Source organism: Mercenaria mercenaria, unplaced genomic scaffold (genome assembly GCF_021730395.1).
Source record: "Mercenaria mercenaria strain notata unplaced genomic scaffold, MADL_Memer_1 contig_965, whole genome shotgun sequence".
Lineage (NCBI taxonomy): Eukaryota > Metazoa > Mollusca > Bivalvia > Venerida > Veneridae > Mercenaria > Mercenaria mercenaria.
This window is the reverse complement of record NW_026463885.1, coordinates 7,262-30,241: the sequence shown is the minus strand read 5'-3', so window position 1 is coordinate 30,241 and position 22,980 is coordinate 7,262. Positions and strand designations below refer to the sequence as shown.

The following is a 22,980-nucleotide window of genomic DNA, read 5'->3' as shown; positions in this document are numbered from 1 at the left end:
AATAGCACGGAAAGGCCCGGGCCGACATTTTCTTGATATTTCAAGAATTGTGGGTTCTACGCTAGACCCGAAGGAAGAGCATCATGTCCGGTATAGTGTGTCAAGGCATATTTGTATTTTAAAGGGTAAAACAGTGAACCTCATTGAAAATTTAAATCTGAGGATGATTGCATTAGAAATAGGAAAAAACCTTGGTAATGTTACACGTGTTACACCATTGGCGTCTGGTAGTCTACTGTTAGAGTTAAAAAGTGCGGAGGCACTGAATATGGCCTTAAACCTCTCTAATGTAAACATTGGAGGGGTTTATTGTGACATTCAACTGCCGTCTTCAATACCGACTTCGATATTGTCATACATGGGGTACCGGTTTCAGAAAATGTTTTAGATTTTGTCAAACAGCTAGTATTTGACACATCTAGAGGAGATATTGTACTCAGCTCATCGGTTAAAAACTAAACATGGAAAAGATTCTGGGGCTATCAAAATAACATTTAGTGGAGCTTGTCCCCTACAACTTAGGCTAAAAGACACTAATATAGTTTATATGACGGAAACATATGTACAACCCCCAACTCGCTGTTTTAATTGCCAGGATTTTGGCCATATGGCGGGTAGTTGTAAAAGACCCCCCCCCTCCCCGTTGTTGCCGATGCTCCGGACAACATAGAACCGACTTCTGTAGTTCGCCGTATATCAAATGTATAAACTGCGGAGATGATCATGCGGCAGCCTACAGGGGTTGTGTTCAATACACAAAAGCGACTGCAATAACTGCTATTTCAAAAAATAAGAAAGTCTCCTGGGGTAGAGCGGAGGCTATTCTGGCAGAAGAATTTGCCATGATTGAGCAAGAAAATCCAGCCCGGGATCCGGGGACTTACCCCTCCCCCCCCCACCCCTGTTCACCGATAAAAAGACAGGGGGAGCAGTTAGCACGCCCGTTACAGGCTAATCAAATAGTACATGACTTATATAGTGAATGTGTGCGGGGGAGGGCTGAGTCCCCGGAGGCCAGGGATTCGAACCAGTCCGAAGTTGTATCAAACAATATCTATGATAGTAAAAATGATACTTCGCAAAAAGCGTCTACCCCTATGGGACCTAAAAGTACAAAAGATAAATATGTACCAAATATATCAGAAATTTCAACTCCAAAAGAAATTATACTAAATAAAAATATAGGAATAAATAGTGAAATTCCACAATGTGAGGCGCGGGATTCTCCTTCAACCTCTGTGGTCTCTAAGGACGTCACTGTCAGTGACGACGGAGGGTTCGACGTCACAGATGAGGATTCAATAGTTTCATTGCATACTTCACTCTTTAATTCTAGCACCTCTCCTTCAGAAAATAAGAACAAAGGTAAATCAGATAATTATAGTAATTTATCAATATCGGGATTGGTGGCTATTGAAGAAACCCCCACAAAAATGGAGTCTATAATAGTTGACAGGTCTGCACAAACGTCACCTCAATCTGGTCAAAAAAAGTCTGTCCATTTTAAGATACAACATCAGGAAAAAATAAAACATGCAACCATTGACGATTTGACTAAAATCATTAAGAATATTATAGTAAGCAAAGCTAGACCTGCAAATAACAAATTACACTGTTTTATTCAAAATAAATTAATCAGTGGTCTGGATTTAGGATCAAATAAGGATGAGGTGCTAGACAGAAAAATTTAAAAGAAAAACATATATAGAGCAATATCTACCCGGGGCACGGCCATGATTGGTGGGGGATGTAACATTCCTAGCACCCCTAGAAAATTAAAATGTGGTAGACAGCAAATTAGTAAATTGATTAAGTCTCCATTCATTAAAACTGTATTGAGTAACAAAGTAGGGGGAGGTAATATCAACCATGTCTAAGTCTCTAGAACTCATCAGCTTTAATATACAGGGCTTGACTAGTGTCAAACATACAGAACTAAAAAATTTTTTAGACAATAACCCCCACATTAATATTGTATGTATCCAGGAAACAAAATTTAGTAGTAACCGTATTAGGACTATTCCTGGTTACTACTCGGAATTTAAGCATTATTCTAAGCCAAATACTGGTAGAGGTGGTGCAGCAGGGGGATTAGCAGTATATATTAAGCACGGCATTAACTATGAGGTGGTCACTGTAGACAGCCCCAGGGACAAAGATGGGGAGGTGGTCTATGAATTTCAATTAATAAAAGTATATACTGTAGGATCCCCCCTATTTCTGGTTAATTTATATGTAAGGGGAGATAACCTGGAATCACTGAATAGGATAACAGATCATCTTATTCAAGATAACAATCTACAAGACTGTGTGATAACAGGTGACTTTCATGCTCATCATGAAAATTGGGGGTCAAACTATACTAATAGGAGGGGTAGGGATATTTGGAGCTGGGCAGAAAATCAGAATTTGGTTATTATGAATGATGGTACCCCCACAGGGTTAGATAAAAGTAGAGGTACTTTCTCCTGTATAGACCTCACTTTGGCCAGTCCCAAGATTTCGGCACAATTGGCATGGGGAGTAGTTAATGATAATATGGGCTCAGACCACTTCCCTATATATATATCATTAAATGCAAAAATACAAGAAAATATAGAACACAAATATGGGACAAAATACAATTATGAAAAGGCAGGCTGGTCTACTTTTCATCAGTTATGTTTAGGCATTGAACCTGAGGATATCTACTGTGATGACATTGACACCTTTACCACCATTTTAACTAATAAGATACTGGACATGGCTGAGAAATCTATTCCTGTCTCTACCTCCGGACCAAAAAGGGGCAGGTCAGTCCCGTAGTGGAATGATGCCTGTAAAAATGTGGTACAGGAAAGGAAAAAAGCAATAAATCAATTTAAAAGAAATCCTAGTCCTGGTAATCTTGACAATTTGACTCAGGCAGAAGTACAACTAAACAGGTCATTTTGGAAGCTAAAAAACAGAATTGGAAAGCATTCTGTGAAAGTGTCTCAACTAGTAAATGTAGTGCAAAAATATTTTGGCAAAAAATTAAAAGAATTAAAGGGATAGCTTCCAACCCTGTACCACTATTAAAATTAAAGAATAACATAGTAAAAATCCCCTTGAAAAGGCTCAGTTTCTGGTGACGCACTACAAACAGGTCTCAAGTATGTTACCCGAAACCCTTCAATACCAGGCAGATTTTGAGTCACGTCACAGAAATATAATATATGAGCGGGGGGAAAATGATACCCCTTTAAACTTACCATTTACTCTTCAGGAATTAAAAGAATGCATTAATAAAAGGCGTGATTCTGCGGCGGGGCTTGATATCCTGTCCTACCAAATGTTCAAGCACCTGCCCGATACTGCACTGGAGTTATGGTTGATACTATATAACAGGGTGTGGCAGGGGGGGTGTGTACCCAGCAGTGTGGAGGGAGGCATGCGTGATACCATTACACAAAAATGGTAAAGATAAGAACGATCCCAAATCATACAGACCAATAAGCCTTAGCTCCCACTCAGGGAAATTGCTTGAGGGGATGGTTAAGGCCCGTTTGGGTCATTTTCTAGAATCAAAAAATATCATAAACCCCTTTCAATCTGGCTTTAGAAAGGGAAGAAGCACTTTGGACCAGCTTGCTCGTTTGCAGCATGATGTGATGTATGCCAAAAACAGATCACGTTCAGTGCTAGCAATATTTTTGGACCTAACTGCAGCCTTTGATTTAACCTGGCATTTTGGTGTATTATATAAGCTTAAAGAATATGGTGTCACGGGTGCCTGCTTCCAGTACTTAAGGTCCTTCCTTGATGGTAGGAAAATTTCTGTTAGGGTAGATGGGGTACTCTCGGATCAAGAACCTCTTGAACGTGGAACACCTCAAGGTTCGATCCTCTCACCGTTGCTCTTTTCCATTATAATCAACGGTCTCCCAGATACTCTCTTAAACTCTGGGATAGTCATCAGCCAGTTTGCAGATGATTCTGGAACATGGAAATCAGGGTCCAATGTGGTCAAACTAGCCCAGGATGCACAGGCAGGTTTGGACTCTCTATGGGGATGGGCTAAAAACTGGGGATTCAAAATTTCAGAAACTAAAACAGTAGCTATTCTTTTTGGAAATCAATCACAGGACACTTTGAACGTTAATTTAGGCGGCACACCAATAAAATTTGTTAAAGTTTCTAGGAGTATTATTGGATAAAAAAACTCACATTCGAGCAACACATATTAGACTTGGTCAAACGGTGCCAGAGGGACTTAAATGTTATGCGAATGTTAAAAGGCACAGATTTTGGGACTGATAAAAATAGCCTTTTACTACTTTACAAGTCCCTCATACGTTCAAAAATAGATTATGATGCTCAAATCTATTCTGGTGCTAGCAATACTCTACTCAAGAAGCTTGATAGAGTACAAAATACTGCCCTGAGGCTGGCCCTGGGTGCCCTCAGCTCCACTCCTGCACATGATCTTGAGGTAGAGGCAGGAATACCTCCCCGGAAACTAAGAAGAATGGAACAAACATTAAAATATTGGACCAGAATTAAGGCCTATAAAACCAATAACCCTGTTCACTCTTTATTAGGGACAGGATATTTTGCTAGGTCTAAATTCAAAAACTACAGTCTCCCATTTGGTGCTCATTCTCAGGAATTAGCTGAAAACTGTGGCTTAAAGGATGTAAGAGTTGCTGAACACAGGCCCTCCCTGGTTCCGCCATGGAGATATAGATATTTCATTAACAGACAAAGTGAATAAATCTGATTTGCCGCAATCCGCAAATACAGAAACAAAAATCTATTTTGAAAAATATTCAGGTCATTTACACATATACACAGATGGATCAAAATGTCCAAAATCAGGCAAGGTAGCTTCTGCTGTTGTAGTACCATCAAAGAATTATGAACAAATAGATAGGTTAACTAACAATACATCCATCTATACAGCAGAAGTCCTTGCCATCAAAAACTCTATGTGCTGGATTTTGGCCAACAAACCAAGTAAAGTGGCCATATTTTCAGATTCACTCTCTTCACTGACCTCACTGAAATCAAATAATAGTCAGTCGAGGCCAGAATTGCTGACAGAAATTATTAATTTACATAATGAGGGCCTAAACGCAGGTCTAGAGGTCACCATAGTATGGTGTCCAGCACACATAGGTATATCTGGTAATGAGAGAGCGGACTTGGCGGCCAAGGCGGGACTGTTATTAGACAACATAACCAAAAATATTGACCTCTCACCCACTGAGGTATATTCCAGGATTCGAACCTATATTCTTGCCAAATGGCAAGCATCATTGCCTCTAGGCGAACCAAAAATTAAACATATTAAGACCTCAGTGGGGCTCAGCCGTCCAGATAACTATTCACAAGATAAAAAGTAGATAAGGTCATAACACGGCTGAGACTAGGTACAAACCTGCTGCCAGGCAATGCCGGGCAGTATATCATGAAAATTGAACCGGTTTGTGCCCAGTGTAGAGAGAAATATGATTCCAATCATTTATTATTGGACTGTATTGAATTTGGTAACAACAGAGATGTGTTGAAACAAACACTCTCATCCTGTGGCCTTAACTATACACTTAAAAATATACTAGATCCACCTAAAATTAATAGAATAGCTGTTTTTAAAGCATAAGAAAAATTCATTCTAGATTGTAGATTAACAGTAAAAATTTAAATATAAATATCAATATGGTCTACTGCTTCCCACATGTGTTTCTTACCTTATTTAAAACACTAAGAACAAAAATAATATATGGCTTATACTGATTTTCTCATACTTGACAATAGAATGACAAATATAACACTTTATGAGATAAAAATGATATACTCTTATATATACAGTAAAGATCTGGCTGAGTGATCTATCAGAATTGCTTTTTGTAATGTTGAATCTAGTTCTTTATGATATTTTCAACTGTATATACTTGACAAAATAATCATGTATAAAGTTATATTTGTCAGATTTGTCAGAAATAACAATCTATTTCTATTAAGACTTAATTAGTGGTATTAAGATGTATAATGAAATATTCAGATTTTATAATATTAAAATGTTTCATACTTGACAACAACAAGAAGTATGAAATAGATTTGTCAGTTTTGTCAGATGTAATAATTATCTTCAAAAAATTCTAAGTTGTTTTCAACCAGTGACCATACTAGTATGACATTAGAAATAGTAATATAATTAAGTTTTCTTGCAACAATATATATCATACTAGTATCATTAGACTAGTATAACTACTTAAATGTGAATCAGAACATAACTAGAAGCTTGTAGTATCATTTATTCTGCTGTTTCTATTTCATGTATAATAAGAAAGTAAGGTTGATGTCTGGTATATGTAAGGATCGTGTGAACTGTCTTACATCCCTCTGCATAGCTGGTATGGCAAGCCAATTGTCCAATAATTACGTGAACCCCAGTTCACGGTCGAAAAACTAGGATTAACGATCGATAAACTAGGTTTTTCGAACGTAAAACTAGGTTTTTCAAATACTAACCTATATTTTCGAATGAAAACATCAGATACCGCGCGTAAACCATAGTTCACGCTCGTGAACCCAGGTTTACGTTCGATAAACTAGGTTTCTCGATTGAACTAAGAATTTCGGTCGTTATCCTATGTTTACGACCGTAAACTTGGGTTTACGAACGTGAACCTACGTTTACGAGCGTGTACTATGGTTTACGACGTTATCCTATGTTTTCGCTCGAAAAAATAGGTTAGTATTTGAAAAACCTGGTTTATCGAACGTAAACCTAAGTTCACGCTCGTAAACCCAAGTTTACGCTCGTAAACATAGGTTCACGCTCGAAAATATAGATTCAGGTCCGTAAACTATGGTTCACGGTCGTAAACATAGGTTCACGTCCGTAAACATAGGTTCATGGCCGTAAACCCATGTTCACGCCCGAAATTCATTGTTGATTCTATAATCCTAATATATCGACCGTAAACCATGGTTTACGTTTGATAAACTAGGTTTCTCGATTGAACTATGAGTTTCGGTCGTTATCCTATGTTTACGATCGTTATCCTATGTTTACGCTCGTAAACCCCGGTTCACGCTCGTAAACCATAGTTTACGAACGTGAACCTATGTTTACGACCGTGAACTGGGGTTTACAATCGTGAATCTACATTTACGAGCGTGAACTATGGTTCACGGCGTTATCCTATGTTTTCGCTCGAAAATATAGGTTAGTATTCGAAAAACCTAGTTTTACGTTCGAAAAACCTAGTTTATCGATCGTTAATCCTAGTTTTTCGACCGTGAACTGGGGTTCACGTAATTATTGGACAATTGGCTTGCCATATACTTACAAATCGATAAACACGGTTTTACGAAGGTAAAACTGTAGTTTATGGCCGTAAACCTAGGTTTACCCTCGTAAATATAGGTTCACGACCGTAAACATAGGTTTACGGCCGAAATTTATTGTTGATTTCATAATCCTAGTATATCAATCGTAAACCATGGTTTACGTTCGATAAACTGGGTTTTTCGATTGAACTATGAATTTCGGTCGTTATCCTATGTTTACGACCGTAAACTTGGGTTTACGAACGTGAACCTACGTTTACGAGCGTGAACTATGGTTTACGATGTTATCCTATGTTTTCGCTCGAAAATATAGGTTAGTATTTGAAAAACCTGGTTTTACGTTTGAAAAACCTGGTTTATCGAACGTAAACCTAAGTTCACGCTCGTAAACCCAAGTTTACGTTCGTAAACATAGCTTCACGCTCGAAAATATAGATTCAGGTCCGTAAACTATGGTTCACGGTCGTAAACATAGGTTCACGTCCGTAAACATAGGTTCATGGCCGTAAACCCATGTTCACGCCCGAAATTCATTGTTGATTCTATAATCCTAATATATCGACCGTAAACCATGGTTTACGTTTGATAAACTAGGTTTCTCGATTGAACTATGAGTTTCGGTCGTTATCCTTTGTTTACGATCGTTATCCTATGCTTACGCTCGTAAACCCCGGTTCACGCTCGTAAACCATAGTTTACGAACGTGAACCTATGTTTACGACCGTGAACTGGGGTTTACAATCGTGAATCTACATTTACGAGCGTGAACTATGGTTCACGGCGTTATCCTATGTTTTCGCTCGAAAATATAGGTTAGTATTCGAAAAACCTAGTTTTACGTTCGAAAAACCTAGTTTATCGATCGTTAATCCTAGTTTTTCGACCGTGAACTAGGGTTCACGTAATTATTGGACAATTGGCTTGCCATAAGCTGGATATCAACCGGAAACCAAAATACATACTAGCAGCAAATAAACAGTTAGGTTGTCAGTTTATACTAACAGCATCTTTGGTTACATACTGACAGCAGATTTATATATATCTGTGTCTGCTACAGCTTCTCTAATACAATATATGCATTGTTGTCTGGTATGGTAGATAGATTATATATTGAATAAGAAAAAAAAAAAAAAGTGGAGTAATATAGTAAAATTGAGGATAATTCATGTTAAAAACACATATTTTAAGAAAAAATGATTAGAAGTAGTAGTAATAAAGCTATATGTTAATTAATAATACATAAATAAGGATATAATAGAGATAAGTATATGATAAAATGCTAGTTTATATATAAAAATAATAAAAATAGTAATAATATAGTATATGACAGTCCCAGATAAGATGGTGACTTTGAGATCCACATTATACATAGAAAGGGACGATAGGAAATTATCCTAATTCACAGTTATTTAGATATATGTTTGAACGACCAAATACAAAAAAAACAGAATCTAAAAATATTAAAAAATAAATCTTTTAGAAAGAAAATAAGGATGGGTGAAAATGGCTTTTTTTCAAAAGTAGATTTTTGGTTTTTGACGTCGGAAATTTTTTGGGAATGGGTTTGATATGAATGGTTGACAACATCAGATGCGCATATATATAAAGGACAAAATATGAAAATTTCGTTAAAAAAAACCTAACTTTTAAAAAAATTATTTAGAAAAAACGTTTTCTCAGAATTCTCTAAATTTACCATGTTTTCCTCCCCCCTAAAAAAACGTTAAAAAAACTAGTGGGAAAAAATATTATATAATGAACTTCAAATGTAACATTTAAAGAGTAGTTTCTGAAAGCTTGAATAAAAAACATCAAAAAATGGTTGCTTAGCAATCGTTTTCTATACATATATAAAAATTCATGAAATGGCCGTATTTCCCTTAATATGTAATAGATTTTAATCATATTTGATAAAATAACACCTATATAATAGATAAACATAATAGACTAAATGTGATCTGAACATGTGTAAAGGTATAAGTATTATTGTGTATTGAAATTTTCTACAAATCCTGACAGAAATGTTGATAGAACAACGTATTACATCCTGCAGGATACCTCAAAACAACCTAATTGGAGCCTCACATTCCATTAGGGTCACGTGGTGTCTGGGTTATGTCTGCGCTATATTTAGTAACTTCGGTTAATTTTTAGAACATCTTAGTTCAACAATATAAGTAGGGAGAATTAGGATTAATAAATATAAAAACAAAATAAATACAGGAGACTGGCCGCACCGGAAAAGTGAATTACTAGAAGGAATAGTCGAGACATATTATATCTATCTATAACCGGTCACCCCAGAGAACTCTGATAACTGCTAAGATATGAATTCAGCTATATTTACTAATAGCTGATGCAGTTAAGGAGAGAAAGACAAGAGTAAACAAATAGAAGAAAAAACAATAATTAACTAAAACTGTGTTTGTTGTTTGATGACTTGTATCCTTGTAAGTCAGTACAGACGCCATGGTGTACACGAATGTTTATATTAAAATTGTATAATTTTAATTGTTGCCATATCATGTGACCCTTATATTTAACTTGTATATATTTCATATGTAATTATTTTATATAGTCTGTTATTTTAACAGTGGCCCTAATAAGTAAGCCGTGAAGCGGTGTCTTTCATACATTTGATTGTTTTTATTAGTCACATTTTAAATAGGGTCACATGAGAGGATTGTCTTAAATGTTTTAGTCTGATGACCAATATTGTTTATATGGGAGGTTGGAAGCTACATGTTGCCTGATATGTTAAAAGACTCCATATTGTATATAAATATCTTTTCTCTTTTAGCATATATAATTTTAGCAGTTTACTGCAATAATGGGCTCATTGTAAATAATATGGAGCATAAGTCACCTTGAGCCCATACAAGAGTGGGACTATCTTATATATGTTCATCAAGATAGCCGCACCACATATCAGGTAACACAGATATTACTGATAGCAAAATGGGGCATTATTGTACAACTCAGAATTTCTCTGAGGGGTTAGAATCTCAATGTGATATCTGGCAACATTGTTATTCATATATGGTCATCAGCAAAACTCAGTAATAATAAGGTCCAGACAACATACAAGCATGAAAATTGAATATAGGTAAAATGACAGAGATAACATTTTAAAAATGGTAAATAGCTATTCAAAATTATTTTATTAAGTATTAAAAATGATTATTTTCCATCTTCAGCAACAATCAGGTGGCTCAGTTCGGTTTTTCTGGATTTTCATAAAAATCGGATTGACCTACTTGATTTGTAAACAACATCCAGTCAGCCAATCACGACAAAGGAGGCAATGAGGTCTAAGCCAATCAGCGCTGGCCTACCAAAAGCGTGGTTCGGCTGAAAAATGTAAACAAACCAAAGTTTTTTAGGGAATTTAGGACTTTGTTGTCTCTGTCAGCTCTTAAATATAGTTTTTAAATAAAAGATAAGTTTTAATAAATAATATAGTTTAAAATGGGGAAAGCAAAATGCCTTGATACACTATATGAGGTACATAACAGAGGCCTAATACATATAAATGATGACACACAAATAAGACAGTCTATTTTCTTCTAACTGTAGTTTTTAAAGTAAATGTATGGGATTAATTTCCCATCTTATTCACAGCCCACTGGCGGTTACTTTAACTTACTTTGGACTGTGAATTATGGTACACACTCTACATGTAGCATATAAAGTATTGTTAATTAATTGTAGCTATGCTCGCCCATATGGTTTTTAACCGGTGGCGAGGGTAAACAACCTCAACACACACACAATGTATCATTCGTTCAAAATGTCAGATCGAAATGCTGTCAATCCTCCGGGAGAGAAACGTTTGAGGTTAGTATCATTTTCATTCTTCAAGAAAATGAAAACTTTGGTAAACACAATTAAACTCTACGGAATCGTGTACGTGTATAGTGCCGACAGCATATACACAGCATCACGGAAACAGCCTTTATTTTTTATTAAAACTTCTCGTAACTAAACCAATTATTTTTCATCATTTCGTCCATACGTCCCTTCTCATAACTCGAATTTCGGTTATCTCGAAATAAAAAGCACGGTCACATGAAATTCGAGATATCGAGTTTCGACTGTATTTATTTAAGTATCTAACTCATATTATATTATATTGGAGTCATTTAAGGTACTTCCGCCATCTTGAATTTGTGGTGTGAAAATATAATGAACCAAACCGTTTAAATGCAGTTGTTGCATAGCACAAAAACAGCTCAGTTTGCAAAACCTCAACTAAAAGTAGCTGTATAAAAAGTAAAACTGAAATTGGGAAATGAACAAAGCAGATGTTAAACCTGTAATTTTCCAAATTTTCGGTTACATTTATAAACCCTTTATAATTACTTTATTAAAATTTCATGAATGGCAAAGGTTAGGTCAAAGTTTTAAATAATGCATAGGAGAATTGTCTTAATGAATAGAACTAACCTTATTAAAAAATCTGTTTTCAAATCTGACCACTGCATGTATTAAAACGAATTTTTCAGCATATATAAGTATTTCAGCATACATAAAAGTAGTGCAATGTGTGAACAAGATTTTTTGTATGTATGGTGTACAAAACTACCTAAAATTGTAAGACTCCTTGTGAACCAGATTTAGCAACGATCCAAAATTCGTTTCAATGATTGTGCAAGTTTAAGAAAGGTTTGATTTATTGTACTGGAATTTATGTACTTACGCGCTGCTCATCACACGGAAAATTCGGTGGAAATGGAATGTTCGGCACTTTCTGCGGTAACTACCGAAATTAATTAACGTAACTTTCTCACACATACGTAATTGTATATTTATAAAGTTTATAAACAATCGACATATTTGCTATATCACGACATATATGCAAATATTTTAGACAATCTTGAAACATTGGGCAACTGTATTTCCGCATACTGGTCCGGGACAAGATGTGTACAGTGATTCCTTATTATATGTTTCATGCGTCGTAAACTAACCAAGTTTGATTTATCGATGTTTTATACAATATGACAATTAATCAATTATGCAGGATGTTTAAAAACACAGTGAGAATAAATCGCAGAAACAAATGTAGAGCCAGATATGTTAGGAGGTAATACAACTTGTATACAATTGTAGATAACAACGAAACAAACAATGCAATCAATTGAAGTTTTCGCGCAAAAAACCTGATGATTATAATCAGAAATATCTCAAAAGTAACTTTTTGGCTCTTCGTTAAATAATGATATTTTTTCACACTTTTATAGATTGATAATAAATGTGTATTGCAATCCCGGCATAGAAATGGATACTGACTTTACATTACTGCGGTGTTGACAGTGGAAGCAGCGGTTCAGTATAGACTTACATAGTCTGTTGAGATTAAACATACATTCCCATTCTATTAAAAGAAAATATATGTCAACAGGCCCAATACAAAATTCTCTTTTCCTATTTCTGTGGCCTTCTTTTACTGCGGCTTATCTCAATAGAGTTGGAGATAAGAGATATTGTAAATTTTTCCAGAAAGTGCTATCAAAGAGGATTGATTTAAAGGCCTAGTGCTTTACTTTTAATATTACTCTAACGACTGGTGCCGGTCTATGGTCCAGAACTAAGACTCTCTACGAAACTAAGGATCACGTGTTCTTTGTCTAGTATACACCTGAAAATAATAGACTTGCTATTTGCCGAGTGCACACTTGTTTTCTATCTTCGTTTATGTAAAGTAGACTTTGAAATATTCGTACACATGCATAATGTCATAACCATTTCTTTAAAGTATGATCTCTGAAATTAACAGATAACAGGCTCAACGGAGACACCATACTTTAAAGTAATTTCAGTTTATTCACCATGAGGTTCAAAATACAGGGGAGTCTCGTGATAGTACATGCCTTTACTTTCACATGGTTGAAGTGTAAACAAATAGTTAAGACCCACCACGACCTAGTGACCTACTTTTTTCACTTACAAAAACTTCATGAAAATCATTCTTGAAATACAGTTAATATACAGTTATACTACAAGTTTTCAGGTGGACAATTTAGGCCATTCCTGAATAAATGTGTTTTTACAACTTCATCTGCAAACTTATTCAGTAAATCTCTTCTCAGCATAGTTTCAAAAACATAGATGAATAACTATCTTACACTGTATAAACAAAATGTAATTTAAATTTCACTAAATGCACCTAATTCTGTACATATTGCTACAGTTATTCAATAAAATGTTAAGACATTACACACATTGTCTTGGCCTAATATATGTGACTGTCAATTTGTAACTATATACTTGTTATTTCTCATTTTCTTCATGCAAAGCATGTGTAATTACCATCATGGAAACATAAAAGAATACTGATATTTTGTGGTGCCCCTTTCAAAAGACCCACCACGACCTAGCGACCTACTTTTTTCACTCACAAAAACTTCATGAAAATCATTCTTGAAATACAGGCAATATACAGTTATACTACAAGTTTTCAGGTGGACAATTTAGGCCATTCCTGAATAAATGTGTTTTTACAACTTCATCTGCAAACTTATTCTGTTAATCTCTTCTCAGCATAGTTTCAAAAACATAGATGAATAACTCAGCCGAAACCAAAAATACGACCCACTTACAATTAGAAAAATCTTAAAAATGTGAATGTTAAATAACAGTTCTTAATTTGTATTATTTAAAAGTCCAACATCTCCTGGTTGTCTCTGAATATTTTCTACCACAACATTGATAGCGTTTAAACAATATCGAATGTTGATACATATGTGCATTTACTCATGTTACGGAGGGTAGATTTTAGTGACCATCTATATTTTTGGACATTAAGAAATTAAACAATGACGCAATTACTTATTCAAAAGAAACACTTTAATGTACTATAATTGATAAACACTCAGACACACAATCCAATCAATATGACATTTTCTACCGTCAGTACCGAGAGAGAATAAAGGTATATGACTGACAATTTTAAGCTGTATTTCTTAAAACAAAAATTTGAATATTTACACTCGTTATAATTATTAAATTGAGCATCGTATAGAAGAAAATTGGCAACCCTCTGTCAATTTAGAATGTCCTTAACACCACACAAAAACTTGCGGATGTGCTACGTATATTACAGTGCTGGAATGGCGATTCTAAAAACATACAACTCCGTTACGGAAGTGATAAAATTTACAACGAAATGAGAACATAAGCCTAAAGAATATATTGTTGTTGTTTTTTCTACCATGGGAACATGGTTTTGGAACTTTATCAAATGCTTTAAAGAACTGATTAAAACACAACACAATAAATTGACATTTTACAGTTCCGCCAGTGCTTAAGTATTAGAAACCTGTCACCTAACATAAATAAAAAAAACCAATACATTTCATTAAAGAGACAGCCATTGAAACAGTACATTTTCAAACAATAACCTGCAAAAGACTAAACAGCAACTAAACTAAACTAGCATGTGTGGCATTTATACAAAATCTGTATATACAGCAAATATTGGAGCATCCAGTAACGGAAGTGATAATGCGTTATGGAAATTGTGTTACATGTATAGTTAAGCCTATAATCAAACATCTGTGTGTAAAAGATTAATGAGCATAATATAAAATGTCAGGACTCTTTAGATAAAGTTCAAATGATAAAGCCCTCTCATGATGCAGGCTTTCTATCCATCTACGATCTCCGTCAAAGAACATCGAACATTTCTTGATGTTCCCGTCTTTTCTAAATAATCAGCTATTTTGTATACGTCTGATTTCTTTTATTCATTTTACATCTTTGACGAATGGGACTTTGCATTTGTTTCAATATTTTCAAGATCCAGGAAGAAAATTAATCAGAACTTTATCAGGAGCCATGTCTTAAATTACGCAGCCATCCAGATGTGTCTCCTCGCACACAAATTTCTGTGATTTGAAAGCAACAGTTAAATTTGAATTTTTCGGTTACTTTTCTGATATTAGTGTGTTTGTCTACCATTCTCTGAACACTTCCAACTCACTAAATAATATTATTAACGTTTGCTCACTAACATTTTCTGTTTTTCATTCTGTCACATCGATGTTTCGGACGTTCAACATACAACACTTTCTACTGGATAATAAATTCTGTAAAGATTCTTTGAAAACAAAGAATGCAGTCAACTAGAATAATAGCAGACTCGGTTTGATTAAGCCCGTTCAAATCATTGTAAGTCATATGTGCCACTACATCTTCTATGCACATGGAATAAAAATAGTCACATTTTTGTCAGAAAAGGAAATTCAGACAAACCTAATTACAATAAACAAGTCTAAGAATACCTTATTTCAACAAAATATATAACAAAATTTCTATATAACCTCCGTAACATAATATCTTCTCGGTAACAGAATAAAACATGTGGTCGCCGAAGTCACATTTCTTTTTAAAAAAGTTAGTAAGATATTAAATATTACATAATGACGAGAACATTACTGGAACCAGATCATATTGGGTGCAGTGAATAAACAAGAACAAGTTCAATGCAGTCAGACAAACTATCTCACCTCCATAACGGTATTGTGGGAAAATCAAGTTCTATATCACTTTTCTTCAGATAAAATAGTCAGAAAAAATATATATTTCTTGATTCTGAGTCCGTTTTGACATATCTCTTTGGCCAAATGTTCATGTATGAAATTTGAATGTCGCACTAGAATTTATGAACACGTTATCGCCTCCGTAACGGACATGTTTAAAGAGGCATATTTATTTCAGCGCTATATCGTATGTATAGTTTTACGTTCAAACCAAATTGGAAAAGCAGAGAAAACACATTCAAACACCTTAAAACATAATCTCATAAAAATAATGTAGTATAATGCTTTTTTTTTTGTATATAACTATGAACTTATCTCATTTACTTGAAATACTGTTCCACAAATAATTTAAAATTACACTTAAAAGCCTTTGCAGATCAGCCTCTGCTTCATTGGAGTGACGCATGAGAAAAACTTTATTGTGCTTTCCGCATTTAAGTAGGCAGTTAGAACAGCTAAGATGTTATGTTACGGAAGTGATACGTTACGGAAGAGATACAATTATTTCAATATTTGATAACTGTTCGATACCTTGATGGCATATACTGAAAACAAGCCTTCTTACTGATGCAATCAAGGTAAATGATACAGACACAGATGGAAAACACCATTGTTATCACGTACATTTGAAGAAATCCCCGTTACGGAGGAGAGATTTTAAATCGCGACAAAATAAAAATTAACGGGAAACAATAATATCAGAAATATTTACTTATCAGATAGTAACTAGGGTGTTAATTTAATAAAGTCATATCATTTGACGACAGTTTGTGTCACTTTTGTCACATGTATACCTTTTTCAAAATACTTTGTTGATATATTAGATATTGTTACGGTAGGTAAGAACTGTTTTAGGCGACAGTAATAAATATGACCGGGATGAATGCATTCTGTGCTTATGCTATTGAAAATGTCCTTCCGCAATTATAATGAACCCTCTTTCATAATACTGCATGTAGTTTTGGCGCACATATGTACTCCAGTGCTATCAACAGAGATATTATTTGTCTCAGTATACTTGGCGACATTGCTTAAATGAGCAGAAAGCTTTTATTTCAATCCTACTGCACACAGGAAGTAGAAAAAATATCGACTAAAAGTATTAAAAAACAAAGAATATGCCCTGGCTAAAGTAAAAAACCTCTTTCCAATGTAATTTATTCATCATGTGTTTGTAAAAGATGAACTAGAATGAAGGCGTCAAGGAATTTTCTAAAGTGGGTCAAATTTTAGGTTTTGACTGAACTATCTTACGCTGTAAACACAAAATGTAATTTAAATTTCACTAAATGCACCTATTTCTGTACATATTGCTACAGTTATTCAATAAAATGTTAAGTCTTGGCCTAATATATGTGACTGTCAATTTGTAACTATACTGAACAGCAAAAGAAACTATCCAGATGTATATAACTAGTATATTTTGAAATAAAAAAAGAATTTTTCAAATTTGAATTGTTTCTTCATACCAAAATTACACTTGAAGATCTTCACGTGATAGATTTTTAAAAACCAATCAACCGTGAAGTCAATAGTCCCAGAATAGCCGTTCGAAGGGCTATATCTTCTGCACGTCAGTTGCATTGTAACATCCGAATTGGGCGCTCGCGCTAAATTTGATTCAGTCGTGCGGTGCAACCAACAATATTTTTAAACTTTATGCTGTTTTTCGAGTTAGCCAATTATCAATATTTGCAATGACAATAAAATTTCACAAAGACAGACTTCACGGTTGATTGATTTTTAAAAATTTTACACGTGAAGTTCTTCAAGTGTAATGTGATATGAAAAATGCAAGTGATTTATAAATTAAAGTTTTTAAATAAGAAAATATCCAAGCTGTAAAACTGGATAGTTTCTTTTGCTGTTCAGTATATATACAGTCGAAACTCGGTATCTCAAACTCGCTTACCTCGAAATTCCGCTTAAGTCGAAGAAATTAACAGCTGTACAGAATCGTGTACACGTAGAGTGCCGAGAGCGTATACACGGTATCGAGGAAACAGTTTTTATTTTTTATCAAATCGTAACTTTTTTTCGTAACTTAACCAACTTTTTTCATCATTCGTCCATATACATGCCTCCTCATAACTCGAATTTCGGTTATCTCGAAATAAAAAGCATGGTCCCTTGAAATTCGAGATACCGAGTTTCGACTGTACATTACAGGCTTAGAATCTCATTAGTATAAGTTAAAATTGCTTCTGCTTTATAACTGATAAATCTATGTACCATTGCTATGACGTTACGTAAAGGCGGGACAATTGCAGTATGGTAAATGTGTATGCTACCGGCTGTGACCAGTGGGAAAACTGCATTGTGACACGACATTAATACGTTTGCTGCAGGGTTCCCGAGAAGTATAACTCCCAAAATATGTAAAATTAGACTGAATATTCAAGTAATAGTTACATATAGTATACATATTTATCATCATCGTGGTTCAGAAATTTATATTTTGATATGAAATACATGGTTTTTGTTTAAAGTGCGTGCGAAGACTACCGGCATCTATAAACTAAACACGCCAATATGTTTCACACCACCCAAATGTGAACTACTAAACCACAGTCTATTTCTTTATGAAAGGAAATGTAAAGTGGACATGAGCATTTTACACCACTTAGTGCTCTAAAACGATTGCATTTGATCAAATGAAATGAAATAAATAGTTCTACCGAAGTTAATTGGCTTTCAAAAACAGAGCTTCAAATATCACAACGTTTGGATTACGATTGCTTACATACGCCGCGTCGTCTTTCTTTTAGATTACACTGAGCATTAGTCAAAACACACTTGCATAATGATGCTTGCTTGTACAGATAATAGCCGTAAGTTGAAAATTTATCGTTATAAAACGTAAAAGTAATGCAAAACTGAATCAGTGTAAACAACTTTAAAGAAAGACCAAACAAAAATGTATTTGACTGTATGATATAAATAGCGGTTAAGCAGTTTTCATTTGGTATGTACTACATAGGTGTGTTTGAAATACGCACCCCTAAACACTTAAAACACGTAAAAAGTACTCAAGTGAACAGTACTACGTCGCGATTAATTTCTTAAGTTAATCAAACTGTGTTTATATCTGACAAATAAATATTTTTAGATTGAAAGAAAATTGACATAAGAACATGATGTAGTCACACAAAGCATGAAAAAGTCTTACAGAGTTACTATTGACATATAATCCCAAAGGTCCATGAACATAGTGTAAATAAAAATCAGCTCAGAAAAAAAGAAACATATTCTGTCACAATCTGTGTTGGCTTATAGTTAGATACAAAGAGTAAAACAGCTTTGTTAGATTTGTAGATACATTTCACTTAAAATATTACACCCTTGTCTTTATATAAATCATACTGCTAAAAATATCGCATTTTAGTAAGATACATGTATATTAAAAACATTTTGGTCAATTCCTGCCCATCTGTTCTCTGAACCGTGATAAATCAGGGGAAAAACCACTCGAATGCCTTATTTATTTTTATTCCTACAAGGTAATTGAATCGTTTTGATAAAATTTTGCTGGGTTTTATTCATCCAAGTAGTAATAAACCGGACATCATGCGACCATTCGATGTCAAGTGGACTTCATGATGATCTCTTTCCGATCACGCGTCAGCTGTTGTTTATCGCAGATTCTAACACGACCCAATTCATTTTTCTAGCTAAATATTGTTTATTATTATACATTCTAATACGATTCGACTCATTTTTCTATTAAACAAAGAAGGCTGAAATCTGAATTATTTTACATCAATTCACTGTTCTGACGTCAAAATTATTTCGCCAAACGGAATAGCGGCGCGCTGCAAAAGAAACCAATTGAAAACGGACAAATATTTAATGAATGCCGTTAAAAGTGTACTCTAAAGCCCTTGTTAACGTATTAGAATCAAAATAATATATCTCATTTAGTGATTTGCTCTTGAATAAAACCATTGTTTGTCATTCAGATGCGTATTATTATATCTTTCGGGCTGCGCTCTCGTGATACAATTCCTTCTCATCTTAACTCCAAACAGTGATTTATTAGCGACAAATCACTAAATGAGATATATTATTTCTTCAACAATACATTTTCCTGACGTCACAATTATTACGTCAAAGCGTTAGACGGTATACAGTCGCGCAAGAGAATAAATTAAAAATAGAATGGCAAATACGAGTATTTGATGGATGACGTCAAGGATGTACTTAAAGGTCATCGTAACGTGTTAGAATCGAAATAATATATTTCATAAAGTGTTTTGCTTCTATATAAAATCATTGTTTGTCGTTCTGATGCGTTTTATTATATCACTCCAGCAACGCCCCCATTATATTATTGATTATTTCTTAAATATACAGTTGATTACTTTCTTCTTTGTTTAACTGGCAACCAAATCCAGCTATATTAGAATGTGCAATTTATTTAATGGTGAATCGCTCAACATTTTATGAGATAGATTTATTAACTGCAACTAGACTAGTAAACCTTTGTGAAAACATGAAAGTTATAATAATGTTTGTATTTTTCTATGAATGATTCCACAGTTATTCTTTTTGTGACCACGAATCTTTTAATACTAATACGTAAGTGCCTGGATATTCGTTACTTACCAATATAATAACACATTTATCAAAGTAATGCGACAAATATGCACAGTCTATTTCATGTACCGATAACCTCTCTTTTAATTGCGTTAACTGATTTTTTTAGAAAAATGATATATTCGATCGCGGAAAATGTCACAGAAGTGTAAAAAGGGATTTCTTTAGGGTTTTGCATTGAAAACGAATATTATTTTACACACATTTTACGGTAATTTTGATAAAAACAGAAAAATCGATAGCTGTATATAAACCACAATGATTATTTTTTGTCTTCTTTACTGAAATATATTTTGCATTCCTATGAAAATAAATTATATAACAATTTTGTCAGGTTTAATTAAAAATGTAACTTCTAAGAGCATTCTTATCAAAATAACGGAAGTCGTTGTGCATGAATAATCTTGAGAGCAAACATGCTTTTGTTACTATAAATAGAAAGATATTGACAAAAAACACTTAAATCACAAAAATCTTAAAATTTTATTAAAAACTGAGCGAAATATGACGATTTAAAAAGAAAGTTGCTTTAAATATTCTTGATATGAGTTGTCTGCCAATGACAAGAGGTGTGAAAAGTCAGTGTTCCATATCCAGATTTCTATTTGACATAACCTTCACTCAGTTTTTGTTCATGACTTGTCTCTACTAAACAGTGCAAGATTGAATGACTTATAAGCTTAACTATGCAGTAAATACCGTTTTGTAAAGCTTATATTTGAATTTTCAGGACGACTATGACGCGTTTCTTACGCGACATTGAAAAACAGATCGTGGAAAAGGATAAATGCCGCAGATCGTTTAACTTACTCTACAGTGCAAGTAAACATGGATGCAGTCCACGTGTGTTTCACAAGCTTTGCGATGCAAAAGGTCCAACTGTCACGATACTTATCGGGACTCAAAATATCATGTTTGGTGGTTACACAAGTCAGTCCTGGACATCCGAAAATGGCTCTTTTAAAAGCGACAAGAATGCATTTCTTTTTTATAAAGAAGACAACGATAGACATCCAATGAGGATATTTGAAATAGCACCGGAAAATCATCAATGGGCAATATACTGCCATCGAAACAATGGTCCAACTTTCGGTGGAGGCCGTTTTGCAAGTCATGATTTACTTACGTTTGCAACAACGTTTATGAAAAAGTTGATTTGGGATGAAATAAAATTAAAGAACAATGTTTTTGAATTGAATGGAAAAACAAACATAGGAAGCGTATACAAAAGCAATGCAAACGATGCCGATCCCATAGCCATCAATGGAGGAAAGATGACTGTGTCCGACGTCTATGTGTATCAAGTTCAAGGTAAGTGTATGCATTTTTGATACGAAGTATCTTTCAAATCGTTCCATGCCAGGTACATAACTTTGAAATATCTGTAAAGGTAAAACATTTATGCCGTTACTGTTTTTGTACATAGTTGTGACCTCTGCTCTACAGACTGATTTGTATTGTGGTTTTATGATGTGTTTATTTCCTTAGCTTCACCAAGATGTGTCATAAAATTTTTCATTCAACGTTTTTAAGACAATGCACTCTTCACATTTAGAAGGTGTCGTTTTAAAACATAGAAAGCTTTATGGACGGATGATGCTTGTAGAAATACTTATAGCTTACCTGAGTATTTTTCTTCAGATGAGCCGGAAATAGTGATAGACCAACTGAAAATCTACATAGAGGAGCATGTAAGTGATAATCATTGTATTTAATATTTAACTTTACATGAGAAAATATGTTTTACAAAGTGACCCTGTGGTTTCCGTTACCTGCGTAAGGGTTGTACTGCACTTACCCTTATTTCAGTGTTAATATACATGATCTTTGTCAGTTAAAGGAGTTATGACCTCAACGACTTAACAAATACAAAATAACTCGCAATAAGAATAGAAGCTTTCCCTTGATAACTTTCCTTACAGTTCCCTTAAATATTGCCGAAAGTTTTAGAAATATATCAGCATGAATTCTATTTGTGGAAACTATTTGAATATACATACTCACGCATAACATAGAACATATACATAATCAAACCTATTCAAGTATAGCCCCAAGTATGTTTAGTACACTATGGCATCTTCTCACAAAATGTTCATTGTGGTAAATGAAAATCGATCAAAGATGGAAATCAGGCTGAAATTTTCCGATTTAAGGTTTAGTGGTTTAATGAGGTCACAGTTGGGATGGAGAGAGAGAGAGATATATATAAATGATAATGAAAGTAAAATTTGTTTAAATTACAAGTAAGCATAAAATCTGACATCAATATTTCAAAAGAGTTGTAAGACCATCTCCTTTTCTATTAAACAACATTGTTTTCAGGTTTTGGAATATTGTTTTCCGACACGTTATTGGTATTCCTGTGGGAACTAATTGTGAGCTACTTGTTACAAATTCTTAGCAAGGGACTCGTCAGAGTCGCTTGCTTTAGTTAGGCTAAATATGAAGACACTCGGTGAAAGTCTTTACATCTGAACCGCCAAATGCGCATGAAGAAAGTAGTCCTTGGTTAACAAAAAGA

The 22,980-nt window shown here is 34.4% G+C and overlaps 1 protein-coding gene across 1 annotated transcript in view; it reads left to right on the top strand.

The window, feature by feature from the left end:
* The window catches only part of LOC128555040 (uncharacterized), a 38,739-nt gene extending 16,417 nt beyond the window's left edge, over positions 1–22,322 (top strand). Inside the window, exons 2-3 of the mRNA XM_053536393.1 lie at positions 21,190–21,770; positions 22,101–22,322. Of these exons, the coding sequence (XP_053392368.1) occupies positions 21,197–21,770; positions 22,101–22,174 (648 nt within the window). The 5' untranslated portion in view covers positions 21,190–21,196 and the 3' untranslated portion in view covers positions 22,175–22,322. The remainder of the gene's footprint in view (positions 1–21,189; positions 21,771–22,100) is intronic.
* Positions 22,323–22,980: the final 658 nt, after the last annotated feature.